The sequence below is a fragment of the Psittacula echo genome (assembly GCF_963264785.1).
Source record: "Psittacula echo genome assembly, chromosome: 4".
NCBI lineage: Eukaryota > Metazoa > Chordata > Aves > Psittaciformes > Psittacidae > Psittacula > Psittacula echo.
Window position 1 is genome coordinate 1,952,676 of NC_137738.1, and position 19,800 is coordinate 1,972,475.

The 19,800-nt window shown below is 48.5% G+C and overlaps 2 protein-coding genes across 13 annotated transcripts in view; both read right to left on the reverse strand.

The window, feature by feature from the left end:
• Window positions 1-4,192, reverse strand: part of RD3 (RD3 regulator of GUCY2D) — a 71,763-nt gene extending 67,571 nt beyond the window's left edge. For all 11 annotated transcript variants that reach the window (XR_013956720.1, XM_080616805.1, XM_080616807.1 and 8 more), the window contains exon 1: window positions 3,988-4,192. Coding sequence is in view for 2 of the 11 variants with exons in the window: in XM_080616805.1 (XP_080472931.1) it covers window positions 3,988-4,005 (18 nt within the window). In the remaining 9 variants the exon portion in view is untranslated. The remainder of the gene's footprint in view (window positions 1-3,987) is intronic.
• Window positions 4,193-10,926: 6,734 nt separating this feature from the next.
• On the reverse strand, window positions 10,927-19,538 carry SLC30A1 (solute carrier family 30 member 1). Of its 2 annotated transcripts, XM_080615339.1 has the most exons (3): window positions 19,482-19,513; window positions 18,796-19,442; window positions 10,927-15,306 (listed from the first exon to the last, which is right to left on the reverse strand). In XM_080615339.1, exons 2-3 carry the CDS (start codon window positions 19,424-19,426, stop codon window positions 14,396-14,398), a joined length of 1,542 nt encoding a protein of 513 aa, XP_080471465.1. In that variant the 5' UTR covers window positions 19,427-19,442; window positions 19,482-19,513; the 3' UTR covers window positions 10,927-14,395. The 2 variants fall into 2 exon arrangements, with proteins under 2 accessions (XP_080471465.1, XP_080471464.1); XM_080615338.1 differs by having other exon boundaries at window positions 18,796-19,538.
• Window positions 19,539-19,800: the final 262 nt, after the last annotated feature.

Genomic DNA, 19,800 nt, shown 5'->3' on the forward strand with positions numbered 1-19,800 from the left:
CTCCCTATGTAAGAAGCCATGTGCCGGGGCAGCGATGCTCGCTGTATCTTTGCAGCACTGGCTGCGTGCAGGTCATGGAGGGCTCTCATTTCACCCCCTGACACATAAAAACCGGAGAAGTCAGAAGCATTATCACCATGGGGTGCCTTTGGGGGAGCTCTGTCTGGGATTACAACTGAGCCAGGAGCATTTTCAGGATTGCAGGCATGTTCCTGCACTTCCAGAAAGGAAAAATATGAGTCAACAGGCTAAAGAAATCACAGAAACAGGTGGCAAGAGACACTGTGGAGTCCAGTGTTTGTGCAGTTGTTCTGCTCCCTCCATAGGCCTGCTTTAAATGAACCAAAATACCATGCTGTGTTTGTGGTTGGTAGGCATTTACTGCCCTAAAAGCAATGGTCACCTGCTGCAGCTCTGCTCCAGTGATGTTTATTGATTCAATAGGATGGTCTCTTCAATGTCCTTTAAGAGAACCAATGCAGGGCCAACTCAAAACTAAAACCAACCAAACCAACCAAAACCCAAAGCAACAAAACTAACCCACGTTGGTTTGGGTTTGGGGTTTCTTTCCTGGTTCTTCTGTACAACAAAGAGAACAAAATGAGGAAAACCTTTGAGCCAAACCGCTTCTGCATCCCTCCTAATTGACCTCCACAAAAGCCTGTCTCAAGATCACTTGCAGGCTGCTTTAGTTAAACAGCTTCAGGATACAAGGGGTTAAAGCATCCTGCCGTGCACGAGGCTTTTACATGAGAGGTCTGACAGCCTCTCCCTTCATCTGCAGAGTGGAGCTGTGATCCCACAACAGCTAAAGTCGTGAGCTTGTTAATGCTACAATGACAGATGTTATAACAACAGGGTATTTATTGAGTTTCCCATTACCCTGCTGTGCTTTCAGACCCCAGTTTCTTTCCAAGACTTCTCTTTGGTTTTCTAATAACCAGGAGTTAAGAGAAGGCTGTTTCCAACCTTCTAACATGAAGTCATGCAAGCACGAAGGGGAAAAAACGGGACAGAAAGCCTTTCTAAACTCTCCTTCTCCGCCTCAGCTGGACCCCTGTTAAAGAAGAAAGAAGCACAAATTCTGCCTTTCTGCCTCCCTGTTACAATATAGGCTTATTTTAAAGTAAGTACATTATTAACCTTTTCCCTCAACTCTATACAGCATTACAGGAAAAGTCAGAGTCCGTGTGATTCCAAAGTCCTGGAGACTTGATTATGGATGTAGTGAAGTGCCGCAAACTCCCTCATGGTGGGTGTTTTCCCCATTACTGGAATAGGAAGCATCCAGCAGCCCTGCCTGGAGGATTCCTACCTGCAAGCTCAGTGCTATGATGGGAGGGGACAAGCCCTGCCCAAGCACTGCCTCGGAGTCATCATGGAAAAGTGGACAGCCCAGAAAAGCCACCTGCACAAGGGCAGAAGAAGCAACCAGGTTTAGGCAGTCACTTCTGCATCCCTCCCTTCACACCTGCACCAGACATGGCCTTGATTTGGAGGCCTTTCCTATGCAGTTTTAAGCACGGCAACCTGGGCTTCTCGCAGGAGGAATGCTGGGCTTCCATCCCTCAGGATGGGTCTGCTTGGGCTGCAGTCAGAGGAGGATGCCTTTTGTCCCTAGTGGTGCTGCTGGATGCCCACAGGATTTCTGCCATCTGTCAAGGCCATCCTTACACTGAAATTGTAGCTTCTGGGGGAAACTGAGGTCCATATGGAGACAAATGAGGCCACTGAGAGAAGCACGGTTACCGCACAGTAAGCAGTCACATTCTCTAGTCTCAGTACTTCATACTTCTTTAAACACCATCCAGTGACGTTTGATGCATGAAAAGCAAGACAGAGGTCAGAGCCCTGTGTGCACCATGAACAGAGAGCTCTTTTCACCTCTGCCAGAGTTCCCAGTGCTGTACCAGGGCAGGTTCTTATATTCACAACCTACTTATCAGAGGTGCTAGAAGGAAAACATGCTCTAAGGGTTCTGTAGAACCCATTACCATCCTACCCGATTTACTTAGTAATAGCTTACACCTACCAAAAAGTGCCTCGGTGAAATTTCAGCTTTTTTCCCCCTAAATATAAGTGGCAATGTTCGGGATGAATCACATTTACAGGGAAAACAGCCAAAAGCCAACAGAAAACTTTCCTAACAGAGGCTAAAGGTGTTCAGAATTAACCTACCCTCATCTTCAACACATCTCTTATACTCTCCATCCAGTACGTGCCTTGGTTCAGAGTCTTTCCACCCTTCCCTCACACCTTCCCGCCCTTCCCTCACGCCTTCCCGCCCTTCCCTCACACCTTTCTGCCCTTCCCTCACGCCTTCCCGCCCTTCCCTCACACCTTCCCGCCCTTCCCTCACGCCTTCCCACCCTTCCCTCACGCCTTTCTGCCCTTCCCTCACGCCTTCCCGCCCTTCCCTCACACCTTCCCGCCCTTCCCTCACGCCTTTCTGCCCTTCCCTCACGCCTTCCCGCCCTTCCCTCACACCTTTCTGCCCTTCCCTCACGCCTTTCTGCCCTTCCCTCACGCCTTCCCGCCCTTCCCTCACGCCTTTCTGCCCTTCCCTCACGCCTTCCCGCTCTTCCCTCACACCTTTCTGCCCTTCCCTCACGCCTTTCTGCCCTTCCCTCACACCTTTCTGCCCTTCCCTCACGCCTTTCTGCCCTTCCCTCACACCTTTCTGCCCTTCCCTCACGCCTTCCCGCCCTTCCCTCACACCTTCCCGCCCTTCCCTCACACCTTTCTGCCCTTCTCTCATGCCTTTCTGCCCTTCCCTCACACCTTCCCGCCCTTCCCTCACACCTTCCCGCCCTTCCCTCACGCCTTCCCGCTCTTCTCTCACACCTTTCCGCCCTTCCCTCATGCCTTTCTGCCCTTCCCTCACGCCTTCCCGCCCTTCCCTCACGCCTTTCTGCCCTTCTCTCATGCCTTTCTGCCCTTCCCTCACACCTTCCCGCCCTTCCCTCACACCTTTCTGCCCTTCCCTCACGCCTTCCCGCCCTTCCCTCACGCCTTCCCGCCCTTCCCTCACGCCTTCCCGCCCTTCCCTCACGCCTTCCCGCCCTTCCCTCACGCCTTTCTGCCCTTCCCTCACGCCTTTCTGCCCTTCCCTCACGCCTTCCCGCCCTTCCCTCACGCCTTTCTGCCCTTCCCTCACGCCTTCCCGCCCTTCCCTCATGCCTTTCTGCCCTTCCCTCACGCCTTCCCGCTCTTCCCTCACACCTTTCTGCCCTTCCCTCACGCCTTCCCGCCCTTCCCTCATGCCTTTCTGCCCTTCCCTCACGCCTTCCCGCCCTTCCCTCACACCTTTCCGCCCTTCATTCGCGCCTTTCTGCCCTTCTCCAGTCGCTTCCGCCTTCGGTATCCTTCGCGTTCTCCTCCCCCTCCCGTCCGTGCTTGCTCGTTAGAGCCAGCGCTTCCTCCCTGTTCCCGCCAAGGGTGTCCTCGCCCCGCCCTCCGCCTTTGTGCTCGGCGCCATCTTGAGGCGCATAGGGCGGTGGCTCGACCCAGCCTTCTCTGGGCTCTGCGTTCCTCGCAGCACTTCTGGCTGCCTCAGCTAGCCCACCCCAAAAGGATTCTGGCGGTTTCTGTTTATCCGGAAACAGATCGGGGTTCGGAAGATGGGGAGGTGCGTCGCCCTCCCGAGATACCACAGGCTCAGGAGAGCCGGGATTGTCGGGGGGATTATGATGTAAAGTCTGCGTAGCCACCCCGACCCCCAGTTTTGGGGTGTCTCACAGGCAGGATTTCGCCACCTTCCAGGTTTCCTGCTCGCGTATGGCTTTCCGTAGGGCTTGTACAACCTTCCCCCACAACTTAAGGCTCTTGCCACAGCCCAAGGACATAGTCTCCTTGGCTAAGGCCTTGGTGCATTTGTCCCACACCTCCGGGTGGAGAATATCCACTGGCTGATCAACGACCCCGAGCTGTAAAAGCCTCTCTGGGCTTACAATCAATACCCCATTGCCTATGTATTTCGGATACGACCTTCACAATGGATTCCATCCTCCTTGTGGGTCCGGGAGCGTCCTCCCTGCTGGGCTGGTCCTGCAGCTCCGGCCGTCGTTCACCCGTCCAGGCGAATCCCGGGTTTCGGCACCACTTGTTGCCTCTGGTGGGCGTGGCGACCTGGTTCAGGAACGGTGCAACGGCCCACCCCTGGCCGACTGGACCATTAGCTCGCAGACACCAATGTGGTGGACGGCAAATGGCGTTTATGCTTAATGACACGGCATTATATAGCTTGGGTTTATAACGTCACTTCCGCCTGCTTACATCATCAACTAAACGCTATTGGCTAGCAGGAGAGGGGCCCTATCTTTCCATACAGCGTGATATCTTCCGGCCGCCATACCCTGGCTACCCACAGATGGGGTCTAATCTGGTGTTTCTGGAATAAAGTCATCAACATATAACTGCTATGTTGAAGGGTTGGTTTTGCAGGGTGCTAGGTATAATAGAAGCAAAACTGCAGCACAGGGCAGATACCTTTTCTTTCATGTAAAACTGAAGTAGTTTCTCCTTTGTGAAGCTCAAGCAAAGCTTTTTCCACCCTATTTTATGGTGGTGCTCCCTGCTCTCACACGTTCTACAGCCACTCAGAGCTCTGCACAGCGCTAAAGTGATGAGTGGTTGTAGTTAGCTCAGATCTGAGGACTGAAAACACCTTGATTTTTAGCTGATATTCCAGGTATGCCATGCCCACAAAAACTGGACAGGCTCTTGAAAGTGAAGTTCATTTCTATGTCCTGTGAACTACCAAGATCAGAAGCAAGGATATGGAATTACCAATGTTCTTGTTGATTATGAAGCACTTTATCAGGAGAACTAATTATTTCATTTGAAAAAAAATGATATTAAAACCACTCGCATTTGAACCTTAAAAGCCCAGAATATTTCTGCTATCTTGGGGAACTTTCAAACCTACATCACCGTAATGAATAAAATCCATTAAAATGGGGCTGGTTTCAGGAGCTGCAGTTTCACCGCACTGTGTTAAGCTCAGATTTGTAATTTAAGGTTAAGGTTTTGAGATAAAGGGGAAGATGGTGGCACATCAGCCTTGTTTATTTTGTTTAAGCAATCGCTGTCCTAGCCCAGACCAGTGACTTTTCCTCTCCAAACCACTGTTTCGAAAGGGGAACTCCACATTGCGTAAGGGCTCTCTGCATTTGACTTTACCTCAAGTCAGTTGGAGAAACACTGCTCTGTCAGGATTTTAACCATTGCCAGCAACAAAGCCTCCAAGCAAAGACATCATAAGCTGCCTGCTCTTAATGCAGGCTTCCTTCTGGTGTGCTTAGGTGTGAAACAAAACTACTGTTACCTGATTTTCTACACCAGTTTTGAGCGGTGTTGCTAAGCTTGGTGCTTCACCCTGTCCTTTCCTGACCTACAGCTGAGGCTGTGCTGGCTGCCTTCTCAGTCTCGGAAGGATGAAGGTCTCCGTTTCAGCTGGGATCTGTTTAAGCATTTTCTGCCATGTCCTTCACTAGCTTTGATTTCCACAGACATCAGGTGTAGGTCTCGCAATTACAAGCTGTTAAGCAATGCAGAGCTACAGAGGAAGACCAAAACCATCATTACCCTCACCAAAACACCTGCAGGGGGGAGATGATGACTAATCCAAAAGCAAACCCCATGCACCTTCCATTGCTCATCTTTCTCCATTGATGCTATCAGTTCATTTGCTTTCTGCTAAGCAGTGTGACCACCATGGGAGAAGCGATCTGCTGTCACAATGCTCCCAGAGGCAAAATTCACGCAGATCAAACTTCCCATTCTCAAAAGACCTGAAGGACTCCAGTGCCTGTCCCCTTCTTTGTCCAGGTCACATTCATGGCTGCAGAACTCCCAAACATGCAGTTACAGCTAAGATAACTGTCCAGGCAGAGGCCAGCAATTCAGAGGACCACAGATGCTGGTCTTGCAATGAAGCTGTGGTCAGAGGCAGCCTCTTGCTCACAGAAGGCTATTGCAGAAGCTTCAGACTTTAGAATCCAAACAGTTTTCAGCAGAGAAACATCACCCTGACATTACCTCATTTTCGTAGGTACTTTTAGAAAGGGCACACAAGGGCAGCGGCACTCAAGCTCCGGGTTCAATGGCACACACTGTTGCAACACAGGTGAATTGCACACCACAGTCTAAGGCCTTTCAGCTCCTCATCTGAATTGGTAGTGACATTACCATAGAACCCAGCCTGGTTTGGGTTGGAAGGGACCTTAAAGCTCCTCCAGTTCCAACCCCTGCCATGGGCAGGGACACCTTCCATAGAGCAGCTTGCTCCAAGCCCCTGTGTCCAACCTGGCCTTGAACACTGCCAGGGATGGGGCAGCCACAGCTTCTCTGGGCACCCTGTGCCAGCGCCTCAGCACCCTCACAGGGAAGAGCTTCTGCCTAAGAGCTCATCTCCGTCTCCCCTCTGGCAGGTTAAAGCCAGTCCCCTTGGCCTGTCCCTACAGGCCCTTGTCCAAAGCCCCCCTCCAGGTTTCCTGTAGCCCCTTTAGGCACTGGAGCTGCTCTAAGGTCTCCCCTTAAGGAGCCTTCTCTTCTCCAGGCTGAATCAGCCCAGCCTTCTCAGCTTGCTCCAGAGCAGAGCTGCTCCATGGCTGAACTCTGGATATGTTAAAGAACAAACCCCAAACGTGCAAGTTTTCAGCACATGCTACTGAGGTTTGAGGAACACAGCTTGGGTGATGCTCTGAGCTTTTCACATACAGCTGATGTCATGCTGCAACCGGGACACCAGCGTGGTCCTGACATGGGACGTGTCAAGCTCTGCCCACACAGCTTGACTCAATGTTTGGTTCTGTAGTTTTCCTACTCCTTCAAAAGCAGATAACTGGGACGCTGTGGTGCCAATTGCTACTTCATTTCCAAGCTCGAATACACACACACACACACCTCCAACACCTTTCAGCTATGGCTTGCTGACTAACCCGTCAGTGTCTCTGCTGTGCACCTACGTTACGCAGGGAGATTTGCAGGCAGACTGGAAACACAGCTACCAAGGCTGGCTGCTAATTCTGGTGATAATTAAACCCAAACCTTCCCCCCTTTTGTTTTGAACAGCAATGGGAGAAAAGCCAATCCCTTCAACACAGCACGACATGGAAGTCTGAGACCTCTGCCACTATGGGTGTGATGACAGACACTGGAACATGAACCCCTTGAGCCTAGATTTGACCTGGTATTTTAACCCACCCCCTCCTTGCGCTCAGCTGGAAGCACACAGGCTCAACCCCATCCATTAGCGTCTGAAGCTTCCCACATGGCCACAGGATTACAGGTGAAAATTATCCCCCAAATTCTGTTCATTCACATAATCCCTTTCCCAAGGGAAAATGAGCTCAGCTGCAACTGACTCAGGGAGAGTCCTACAGCACCCCAGGACGAGAACGATGGGCTGCATCCCCAGCCAATGCTGCCTGATGCAAAGATCTCAGGGGCATTGCAGTACGTGCCACACTTGTCTATAGGAGTTTTGCTCTCTCCTGAACTGGAGCATCAGCCCCAAGACCAGGTAAGCACCAACGGCCTGGTTACCTGCTGAGCCTCCCCGTGCTGCACCCTCTGCTAGAAGGACAACACGGTCCCATCAAACCAAGCATCCAAGCTGAGCCCAGGTCTGCAGCCCTCACCCAACACCCTGCAGCAGGCACTGAAGCAAGGAAGAGCCAGCAGCAAGTGAATATCCCCCTGAGGTTTTGCCTATACTGCAGAATGCAGCTGAAACAAGCACGGGCCAACCCGCGGCAAGCCTCATCTAAGGCATGAGATGTAAGGAATCCACCTCGGGAGTCCAGCAGGGAAGATGAAGGAGGACAGGCTCAGCCCAGGCCAGCAACACAAGCACAAACACAGGAAACCCAGCAGGTTGCACGTCCTGTCCCACAGCATCGCCATGGCTATTCTTAGCCGGTGTAAAGAGGAACGCTGGGATGCCTACCAGCACTGCGACTAGGAATGGAGCTTGGGTGGCGGGAGGGGGATTACAGCCGGGCCTGAGCACTGCTTTAAGGTTTGTGTTGATAACACAACACACGCATGGATATAGAAACACTAACCAGCTTTGGTGGCATGGGATTCAGGCTGGGTTTGGGATGCTCGCAGGGATCAGGCTGAGGAGAAGGTTCCTGCTGAAGCTGTTTGCCGGCCCATAGTCAGACACGGCTTCAGTCCCATCCTGCCCTTCCCTGAGGAACCAGCTCCTCCAATGCAAAAGCAGCAGGAATTGTTCCAGGAGCTGGATGTGGTGTTGCAGGTGGTCAGGCAATCATCTGGGGCAGGAGGTCTAGGAACAGCATGGGTGAAAGTAAAGCAAAAGTAGACTGTAGACCAGAGCTCCCCTTCCCACCCTGTTATTTAAAACTGCCCCCACCTGCATTTCTCCTAAAGGATGCTCACATTAAGTTTAAATCACATCTTTCCATGAAGAAGTAAAAGCAGCTTTGGAACAGGGCAGGACTCCAGCTCACACGCAATGCTCACAGGACAACCAAACGCACCCTCCTGCGTATATGACCAAGAGTAAAGGTTCACTTTTCCCTCTCGGAGCAGGAGCAAGCAGCTGCTGAAGCTGCCGAGGGAAAAGGCTCCAAGCGAACTCCTCAGTGCAAGCTGGTGAACAGCTCAAGGCAGGCATTAGGAACAATCTTGCTCCCCCCAGCATTACTTTCCTCTATAGTTGGTACCTTCCTCCCACCAAACTCTACCAACTGCAGTGTTTCTGAACTGGAACAAAGGAAGCTGCAAACTCCAAACACCTTCTGCTCTAAAGCAGCCGCCTTCCAAAGACATTCAGTAAACCAGTACTGACTTCTGTTAGGAAGCCTTCCTTATATTCCTAAGGGGGAAAAAATGTATCTGGCATAATTAACTCTTCACATGACACCAGAACTGAGCAACTATGATTTAATTGTACCTGGAATGCAGAGTTGGATGCCATCACTTTGCAACCCATGTATTAACCTCCTTCTCTACCTGTGCTCTTTGTACCTGTTTCTGAGGTTCTGGGAGATGGTGAAGGTGCATTTCTACTGGCGAAATGCCTTCCTAGGAAATGACCTGAGAAAGAAATCCCTGCTAAAGGTATCTGACATTCAAGAGCTCCATTTACTTCCTCAGGATTTCAATACTTAATACCAAAAACCACCCTAAAATTAAGGAAGGAAAGAAGAAACCTCCTGGATGAACACCAACATTGCTCAGAAACAGGAGCCAGCACATATAAGAGATAAAAAAGAAGCAGCCGAATGAATCCCATGGGCTTTCTGGAGACATGTAGATGGAAGCTGTTTTTCAGTATCGTGGTTTTGCTCTTCAACTACTTAGATAACACAGTGCATGCAGAAACATAGACACGTGAGCGTGTCAAAACATGGTGCTGCGGCGCACAGGCTGCAAACCACACAGAGCAAAGGTCATAAGGCATAACCAGACCTCCTGTTATCAGCAGAGCTACGTTTGGTTTGGAGAACTGTCCAGACTGGCTTTAGCTCAGGCCAACGGAGCATCCACCTCTTGCTGTCCAGCAGAGAAAGGAACAATCAGAGTGACTGCGGAGCTGAACAACTTCAGTGCATACCTAGAAAGGGTGTAACTGGTGCTGTGCTATGAACTAAAATAGAGCACATTTAAATATAGTTCGCAGTATTTCCCATTCCCTCCATGTGGAACCCCGAATATCGAGCTACAGAATTCACCCCCTCTGTCCCCCCCAAGTCTCTCCATAGCTGAAGAGATTAAAAAGTGCAGTCAAAGCAGGGGGCAGGGGAAGGAGAATTGCAGGAATCTTTATCCCTGCTCCCCAAACTGCACTAGGCAGTGCTCAATACATTCGGATGGCCCAAGTTCAGAAACAAGCAGCGCTGCCTGTTTAGCTGAACGTGTTAGCAAGTGTTGGGACACTCAGCGGGCTTTTGTTCCTTCCTTTTTGGAGAATAGGGAAAAGAACAAGTCCTGGAATTCCAACAAAGCAATAGTGCTTCTGCAGTGAGTCCAGAACCACCACCGTATTCCTGACCGTAACACATCCATGAAACACGAGTACTCAGGAGTTCTTCAAAAGCCAGGCTGTGCTGGCAGAAGCATTGGACTCGCTCCCACAAGTAGTTCCTGGCATGCAAGTAACGGCTTGTCAGCCCCATGGAACTATTCATGAATACAGAAATCCGCAGCATCGAGCCCTTACCGTGACTTCTGGGGAGTCACAAGCTGGGGCTAGTTTGGCCTTTAACATACCTGTGTGTATGCCCATACTGAATACCATGATGCAGCAATAACAGATACTACCAAAAGCCTGCAGTGGTTGTTGAAAGCAATCGAGCTAAAATTATAAAGGATTCCACAGAAGCAATTTGCTTAGAATCAAAGCTTCACGGTACTGTGACACTGAGCGTCTGAATTACATCTGCACTGTACCTTACGGGCAGATAAAGAACCATAGAATCCCAGACTGGTTTGGGTTGGAAAGGGACCTTAAAGCTCACCCAGTGCCAACCCCTGCCACAGGCAGGGACACCTTCCACCGGAGCAGGTTGCTCCAAGCCCCTGTGTCCAACCTGGCCTTGAACACTGCCAGGGATGGGGCAGCCACAGCTTCTCTGGGCACCCTGTGCCAGCGCCTCAGCACCCTCACAGGGAAGAGCTTCTGCCTTAGATCTTGCCCTGTTTCAGTTTGAACCCATCACCCCTTGTCCTATCGCTACAGTCCCTGATGAAGACATAATCAAAGAAGTGATTCTAACCCAGCACGTTTCTGGATGAGACACGTACTAAGCGTACAATATTTCACCCAATGACATTTGGTACACCTCAGACACATTTAACCAGAAGCCTGAGCAATCTTGACACTGAAATACAAACTTATTTTTCCTCAAAAATCAGTGTTCCATATTCTTTTATTTTAAAAATTCAGGAATGTGATACACAATACAATGAGCTCCCCACCACTGCAGTGCTCGCTTACAGGAGATTCACCAGCTTCATGGTTTGTGGGGGGAATAAAAAGAAGGAGAAAAAGACTGTGCAGTGTTTTTGAATGCTCCCAGTATTCTGGACCTGTGATCTTCAGAACAAATCAAGTCTGTGAAACCACACAAAGATAAGGTTAAAGAGAAAAATCAAACTCTATTGCAAGGTAGCAGGGTACAGTCGGGTGTCACACAGCTGGAACAAACACAACACTTGTGTTTCTGCTGCTGTACAGCCACCAACCTGATCTGGCTATGTGCTGTCAGGGAATTTACCATCAAGGGCTAAAGAGACTAAAGGGCCCTGTTAACACCAGCTGGTGCTGCATAGGCAATGTGGCACAGGACAGAGAGGCCATGCAAGTCCCCTTCTGCCCCCACCATCATCATCACCATCATCACATCTGTATCCTGTCCTGATAATAAACATAATGGGGGGTAGGAGGAGAGCTTTTTGTCTTTTAAGCTAGCCATTGCCTGCAATGGACACAGAATAGAAAAATATGACTTCTGGCACCAAAAAAAGATTAAATAGTTACAATGGAAGGAGCGACTACAACTCCATCTATTCAGATGCATTGACTTACTGTTAACAAATGGTGGCAACTCTCAACACTCAATAACTGCTCGTTTCTTATAAGAGCAACAGGAGAGAAGGAAGTCAGGCTTCTCAGTGCTACTGTGGTTTGTCTTGGTGCTTGGGGTTTTAATACTCTAAAGAGCAGTAGTTCTAGGGTGCATCAGTGATACCCAGCCAGGGCCTCAAGAATTCGTGCTAATGACTGTGACCAATCTTAAACTAGTGAGCAAAATAATAGTGAAAATTTACCATAAAAAGCAAAGATACACATTTAAAAAAAAAAAAAAAAAAGGTATTTGTTCATTTCAAAATTTACTGGGTTAATACTTTGTAGCATACTCGCAGTTGTAGCATATTCTGCAAACGTAGCCTTATACGAGATCTCATTTAACAGTCAACTCTAGATCATATACAGGTAACAGAAGAAAGAAGGTAATTCAGACCAAACAAAAACTTATATAAATACTATATTAACACATTTAAGTTAGTTTATGAGACTATACAATAAGCATAAACACAGAAAAAGGTGAGGGATGCTGATGGCTGCGATGCACCAGCATCCCCAGGCTAGCACAAAGCTGAGCCGACCCATCCACACACAGCAGCTTCCTGCGGATGCATCAAAGCAGCCAAGAGGCAAAATAACTGCACCCAAGCTAACACCCTGTGAGAGGGAACTTGTGTGAAACTGGACTGAGCTCCTCTACTTTTCCAATGCTTTGGCACCTAGCATTTGGCCAACGCACTGGCATGCGATACAGAGCTAGTCTGGCCTTGTAGCCTGCACAGTTAATGTACAACACTGGTAATCCACCCATGGATAATCGAGAGTTGACTGCAATGCTCTGCTGAGAAGTTGGGTAAGACCACTGACATGACCTGGGCCAATCCAGGTCTGAGGAGCAGCAGACTATTTGAAGTACTTAGGAGCAATTACCATAGGAGACACGTATTAGAAATGCCAACTAGAAGGTGTCCTGTATCCAGAGGCAAAGCCACATTCCCTTCACTAACAAAACATTCTATTCTTAAAAAAAATCTACATTTAAATACTGTTAAAAACCTGAAAACCACAGCATCAAAGAATTTCATAAGGCCAAAACGATCCTCGGTTCCCTCTGTTGTGCCTAGGTATTGCAATACATGTGCAGAAGTAGTAAATACCATGTAATTTAATATCTTACACTCCTTCCAGTGCCTTCCAGTAACACATCTCAGACCTCTTCGCACAAGAGTTCAGCCTCACAACACCCCTGTGAGGTAGGTATTATCCCCATTTTAAGATGGGGAAACTGAGGCAGAGTGTTTACCATGTCCAGGGTCATAGAGCAACCAATGGAAGATCCAAGATGTTTTCCAGTTTTGAGCCTAGGAGCAGTCAATTAAATCACAAGATATTATATCCCATACATAACTTGAGGGTGGATCGAAAGGGTCAGGGTTCTACTTAGATCTCTTGTATGTTTTATCTTCAACTCTCATCTAGTCTCTGCCAAATTCAGAGTCCATCGACCAGTTTCTCCTTTGTTAAGGTGTAAGTCGGCAGCATACTGTAACAGCTTCTTTAGAGCCAGTTGTCAGTTAACCGAGTTAACATTTTAAACCATAGATTCAGCTACTGAAGTGAAATTACGTGATACATAAATATCCCAAAGTCTGAAATACAGCAATGAAATCCTGCTCCCAGCCCCACTTCCTCAAAGGCCTGCAGAAGGCTCTCAAGGACACAGAGGAGGGACCAGGATTGCTGTCACTGCAGGTGCTTACAGACACACTCAGCTACAAGCAAAATGCATCACTGAATTAGCTGTTATGGAGGCGACTGTCTATCCTCAAAAGCACAAATCACACTGTCGGTGCTTAGCAGACATTCCCCAACAGAGCACTTCTTGACATAACCAATTCCTTTATCTTAGTCAACTGAGCATCAAGTGAAAATGAAGCTCCAGCTCTTCATTCATAGCACTGTGAGTCAAGGATTCATTAAACTTTGAAGATTTTTATGAACAGACACAACTTGGAAATAAGGGAAAACACCAGAAAAATCCATCAAATATAAAAGGATGCATTACTTTATGGGTCAGTCTTACGTCCTGATCACAGAGCAGTATACAGTAGCTTGAACTTCCATGCTGACTGAAAAACACCCCTTTCTCATCTGACCTTTTCACAAGCAGCTGATTTTAATCACCTCACTACCTTACCAGAAAAACTGGGGACAGCTTCTAACAATCACACGATGTTCTCTTTAAAATACGCTATACGATAAATCCATTAGAAAAAGCCTTCACATTTATTATTATATAGGTTTAAGAAAAATATGTGAAACTGCAAAGTGGTTTCCAGTTTTAAGTAGTTATCTCTTTAAAAACACTCTACGAACTTTGGTTTTCCTTAGGGCTTCTAAATAAACAATATATTAAAATATCTACAAATCAAATATTAAAGGAAAGAGTAGGTCCAAGAAATCCGTAACACAAACCGAGTTCCTACGTGCTCATCCCTCAAATACCTTTTCACTGGAAAAAAAGGAAATATTTCAGTTTGAAGCACAGCAAAAAGTGTCTCTGCTGAAATGTTGAAACTGGTTTTCTGAAGTTGTTACAGCATTGGCGCACTTTCTGTCTGTCTCAGTACAAAGTCAACACAACCACATTGTATCATGACAGTGACGTTATGTTCTTTGAAACAAAGCATTCTAGATTTAGCAGTTATGACAAGAACAAGGACTTCAGCAATTACACTACTTGGCAATGTTGCTTCTCAAACGTTTGTCCCTTCCTCTTGCAACAGAGCTGTTGTCAAAGTCCCCAGAACTCAGGTAGCACCACTCAGGGAGTTACAAAGATGATTCAAACTGCTCGTTTTGGTCGGTGTTTGCCTCTAGCTTAACTGAAGGGATGCTCTCCGGCTTAGTCCTCCTAGTTTTTGGAAATTCAATGACAACTTCTGAACAAGAAATACTAAGTGACGAAGATTTTTCTGTCTTCTTTGCAGTAATATCTTCTCCTGCTCCACAACACTGCTTCAAAGCACACTGAGTCCTGCAAGGAAACTCACACTTCCCTCTCCCCGATTCAGAGCCAACACTGGCAAACTCAGGCTGAATGGTAGTTGCATGAATCCCTTCGTCGTGGAAGATCTCCTTTATGCGCTTTGCCACCATCATGTATGTGGAAGGGTCAGGACACTTGATGTGAGCAGTGCCAATGATCCTACTGCCTGCCAGCTGCCAAATGTGTAATTCATGGACTGCTTCAACTCCTTCAAGGGTACGTAATTTTGAGTTCAAAGAATGAACATCTATTTGTTTGGGAACAGTCTGTAGAAGTATAAGGGCTGACTCCCTAAGTAATGGGTAGGTTGTGTAAAGGAGTATACAAACCATTATCAAACAAAGAACGGGATCTAAATATAGCAACCAGCATGGACCAGCCACCGTAATGCTCTCTTGCTCAGACGTGTTTGCTCTGTCAAGCATTTGGGATAAAGTAGCATTTTCCATGCAATGATTATTGATGCATGGATTAAAGCAGGGCCCATCTTTGGGGCATGGATTCCACAACCCATAAAAGAGCAAGGCATTCACTACCACAATTACTGAACCTAGGGCATCTCCAAAAACATGCAGAAAAACTCCACGCATGTTAAGCTGTGCACTGGAGTCTTCTTCAACCTCCTCTACATCCAGAGTGTAATGACCGGCGTTGCCATTCACCTGTAGGTCAGTCATGTCATCTTTCATATCACCTGATGAGAAAACAGTGGAGCGATTAGGCATATGCTGTAATACTACATGCTACCATAATTCCATATGAAATAATAACCAACATTAAGGTTGCTTTCATGTGAGTACAAAACTAAAAGCAAGCAACTCTACCCATAACACTTAGCAACATTTTCTCTAGCTGAGAAATATTCAGTTGTCCCAAGAAGTGATCAAAACAGTCTAGAAGGATTGTTTCTACACAGAGCTATAAAGCAAAGTATAGCTTTATACTACAGAGTGGCAAAGTATAAAGATGACTGCACTTTAATTTATCCTGCTGAAAACCTATTTCCACATTTTCTAGCTGTTTAACCACTTGACTACTCACTGTTCATTTCCTAAACAAAATGCAGAATTACAGAGCACACAGCAAAAAGCTGGTTAACGAGCTAAGTAACTTAGGTTTTTCCCCCCTTTGGAAAAGCCAGAAGGCTAATCACATTGCTAAAAATCCCTCTTAAACCATAGGACTGCACTGCTATTTTACAGTCAAATTTATGAGGCCAAAAGCCCAAAAGCTGTATGGGTACTGCTTTACAGTAACTTCTTTTCAGGTTTAGGAGTTCATTTCCACAAGACTTCTGAATTCAAGGAAAAGGAAGTTTTCCTGAGATGGCGCATGGAGCCAGCAGAACTGTGAGATACAATGAGCTGAGCTGTTAGGTCTGAATTCACTGGCAGTACTGACTCCAGGGCAGTGTGAGTTATCACTGAAGCTCTCAGAGGCTATGAACTGGTGCTATGCAGATTTCAGAACTTTAAAAAAAGTACTAAAAATACATCTTTTTTACGCAAGTGACACAGAGCTGCTGATGCCCAAAGCCATGGCATGGACAATGCAATGAACAGACCAACATTTTAGTACCAAACCTGTCTGCAACACTACCACTCCAAGCCACCTAACTAGCTGTATAGCAATAAATGCACACACATCATTACAAAGAAAAACCTGTTCCAATGTTCAAACTTGGAAGTATTTTACATGAGTAACCTCCCACTGTTCTTGAAAAGTTCTTCTTGGGCCAGGAAACTTCCAGTGTTAAGGAAACAGCCACTGGCCACTGACCCAACTAACTGAGACACGGAGCCCTTACTGCTTCCCTGGTCATTCAGTTCAAAGCTTTGTAAATATTAACATGTTCGCAAGACCTGCAGCTTCTGCCACTCCTGTGATCCTGTAATCACAAAGTGTCCACAAGTCCTTTCCTCTCTGCAGAAGGGGTGGGCTCCTGCCCAGGCAGCTGTGTTCCAAGCCTCAGGCTCATTACCTCGTGTATCGCACTTCTGTCCGAAAGCTCCAGCTACATTTTCCATGCAACCTTTAGGAGTTATGGAATTTGGGACCTGTAACTTTCCATGGAAACCAATAAATTAGAGGAAAATAGCTCAGGTTACAGAGCTCAGACCTCAGGGTCCATGATAAGCGCAAGGAAAGAGGAACACTCTGCTGCACACCAAGTAGTTGGAGCAAAGGAGATCTGAAAAGTCAGTAAGACCTGCAACAGGAAACACTGTGCCAGAAAGCTCTTGAGATTATTCTTTAATGGCAATCATGTCCATTTGAAATACTCTCACTGAAATCTAACCACACACTTAAAGCACAAAGCTACCTGCACAGGACTAGCCCCTAAGGCTATAGCGGGTCTTCCACTTTCACCTTAGGAAATCAGGATCTACCCCTCTTTGTAATTTCCAATGAAGGCATAGTACCACTCTCAGACGCTTTCCTAGGCTTCACCTGCACTCCTACAGCTTCTCACAAGCCTCCAAGCACCTTTACCTGCAACAGTTGCATGGGTAAACTATGAATAACTCCATCAGTTACATAATCATGGCAGGGCATAGGAGGAAATACAAACTTATTTCAAAGTTTCACTGTGACCAAAATTATGCCCTATTACCACCTAAATACCCACAACAAATTATTTGTTATTGCCAGAAGGGCACCCATGAGAAATTCCAGATGACTTAGCTCAGAACAGTGCATGCTTTAACCCATGCTATAAACTAATCTTTTAGTCTAGAACTAGTCCAAAACTCGTCTTTTCACCATGTTTGAGCAACCTGGCCTGGTGGAAGGTGTCCCTGCCCATGGCTGGGGGTTGGAACTGGATGAGCTTTAAGGTCCCTTCCAACCTAAACCATGCTATGAGTCTATGTTTCACCATGCAAGAACAATTCCCAAGCCAAGATATCTGCCAGATTAACGGTTAAGGGAACTGTACATTGTTTAAAAGTAATTATTAGGATACCTTTGTTGGAACTAATTCAACATTAAGAGCTTGTTACGCGGTCAAGACAATGGTCTACTATATTCAGATCAACTTTTCTATCTTCTCGCAAAACTGGTGTTTTCCAAAGCAACATGGATTCAGGGAAAGAGAAAGCTGCTTCTCAAATACTGGAACCTCTGACCACTGAAAATGAAACTGTAGCAAAGTTCACTCTGCTCAGTTAAATCTCAGTTTCAGTGAAAGCAGCAGTCTCCTGATGGAACCCCAAACCCAAAAGAGAAACATGGGCTCTGAAGAGTGAAACCCCTTCCTCCTGGTTACATGGATGCCCTATGGCTAAAGTGGAGAAGCAGGAATTGCAAACCTTTCACTCTGCTAGCACGCAGCACTTGGCTTTGGCCAAGTGACTTCCAAATAGACTATCCAGGCTTCTGGATCAATTTTAAACATAACCCAAGCAATTCCCTCCCACAAAATAGACACTTTAATCCTAATTGGGAAGGGGAGATTTTAAATTTACCTCTATGTGCAAACGAGTGGGAAGGAGCATACTTTAGAAAGCTAAAGAGAACTAATGCAAAGAGGCCACACATGCACTTTGACATCAGTGAGCTCCATTTTCAGTGCCCACTGCATGACTTCCATGGCTCGGATTGGTAATTTCCAAGACTTCTCCGTGTTAACACGGATGTCACGAAGAAGTACAACATTATTGCAATGGAATATATTTCAGTATGTTACTTTCAGGTTGAGACTAGCTTCTCAGGTAGCTAATAACTGACCCAAGGGACAGATCCAGCTGTCAGGACCAAGGTGTTGAGCTGCGCTGTATCTGATGTGCAGCCAGTTCAGATGGCATTAGAGCATCGCCTTATGACAGCTTGTGTCTCTAAGCAAAACACTCTTGTCATGGGCCTTCTCTACCACCAACAACTTTTTCCAACACAACCTGCTTTACCCCAAGACTCTTTCACACTTCGACTTGTCTTCAAGAGCACTTAGGGCACTCCTTTTAGCACCTGAAGGAAAGGTGCGAGGTGGAGGTGCAACAGTCATGTGCCTGAGAGCACTGCTAAGGAAGTTTCTTGCCTGTTCCCCACCTGAAAGGACAGGGGGTCCCCTTGAAGCCAGCACGAGGTGGGAGCAGGACACCGACCGCCCTACTCAGAGAAGGGTCCTCTCCCACCTTCCTGGCACTCCTATGCTGGGATGGGGCAGAGGTGCCGCAGGGCTTACCTAGCTTGTCCTGGCTGACTCCGTTGGAGCTGCTGCAGTTCTCCACTAAGGTGCTGGTCTCCTCCCGGTGCAGCGCAGCCTCCCCATCCCCGGGCGGCTGCTCGGGCTTGGAGCCGCTGCGGGAGTGCTGCCTGCTGCCGTGCGAGTGCCCGTGGCCGTGGGAATGGCCGTGGCCCCCCGCGCCGTGGTGGTTGAAGAGGCAGAGCCCCAGCAAGTTGATGATGAGCCCCGCCACCCCCACGCCGATGACCACCAGCGGCTGCTGGATCTCGTGGGGCTCGGTGAAGCGCTCGATGGCCTCCAGCAGGATGGTGAAGCACAGGGCGGTGAGGAAGACGGCGTTGACGAGGGCACCCATCACCTCAGCCCGCACCCACCCGAAGGTGTTCTTCTTGGTGGCACGGGTGCACTGTGCGAAGCGCACGGCCACCAGCGCCACGACCAGAGCCATGACATCGGAGAGCATGTGGAAGGAGTCGGAGAGCATGGCCAGCGACGACGTGACCCGGCTCACCACCACCTCCACCACGAAGAAGAGGAAGGTGAGCGCCAGCATGCACAGCAGCCGCGCCCGCCGGTTCTGCCACCACCGCGGCCCGCCGGGACCCTTCGCCGCCATCCCCCCACACATCGCGCCGGGGCAGAGGCTGCCGGCCCGGCGGAGGCGCGAGGAGAACGGCCGGCACTGCGAGCAGGCCCGCGGCGGAGCCCCGAGCGCGATCGCGGCCCGTTCCCCGCGGGCGGCGGCCCGGACCCGCCGCTGCCTCCTCAGGCGCTGGGCGAGCAAACTTTGCACCCGAGCCCCCTCACTCTTTCCACACGGAACCCGAACCGGCGCGGACACGCCCCCCTGCCCGCTCCCCATTGGCCACCGCTCCCCCACCTCGCCCGGCCCCGCCCCCGACCTCTCTTCTCATTGGTCCGAGAGCCCTCGCGACAGGCGGCCACGCCCCTTCGGCACCTCCCATTAGGCCTCATCCGCCCCGCCCCGCCGGGCCGAGGCGG

Coding starts and splice junctions, on each gene's coding strand:
- SLC30A1 (XM_080615338.1), bottom strand. CDS start 19,426: ATGTGTGGGGGGATGGCGGCGAAGGGTCCCGGCGGGCCGCGGTGGTGG. Junction 15,307..18,795: donor AGTCAGCCAGGACAAGCTAG/GTAAGCCCTGCG, acceptor TTTTCTCATCAG/GTGATATGAAAGATGACATG.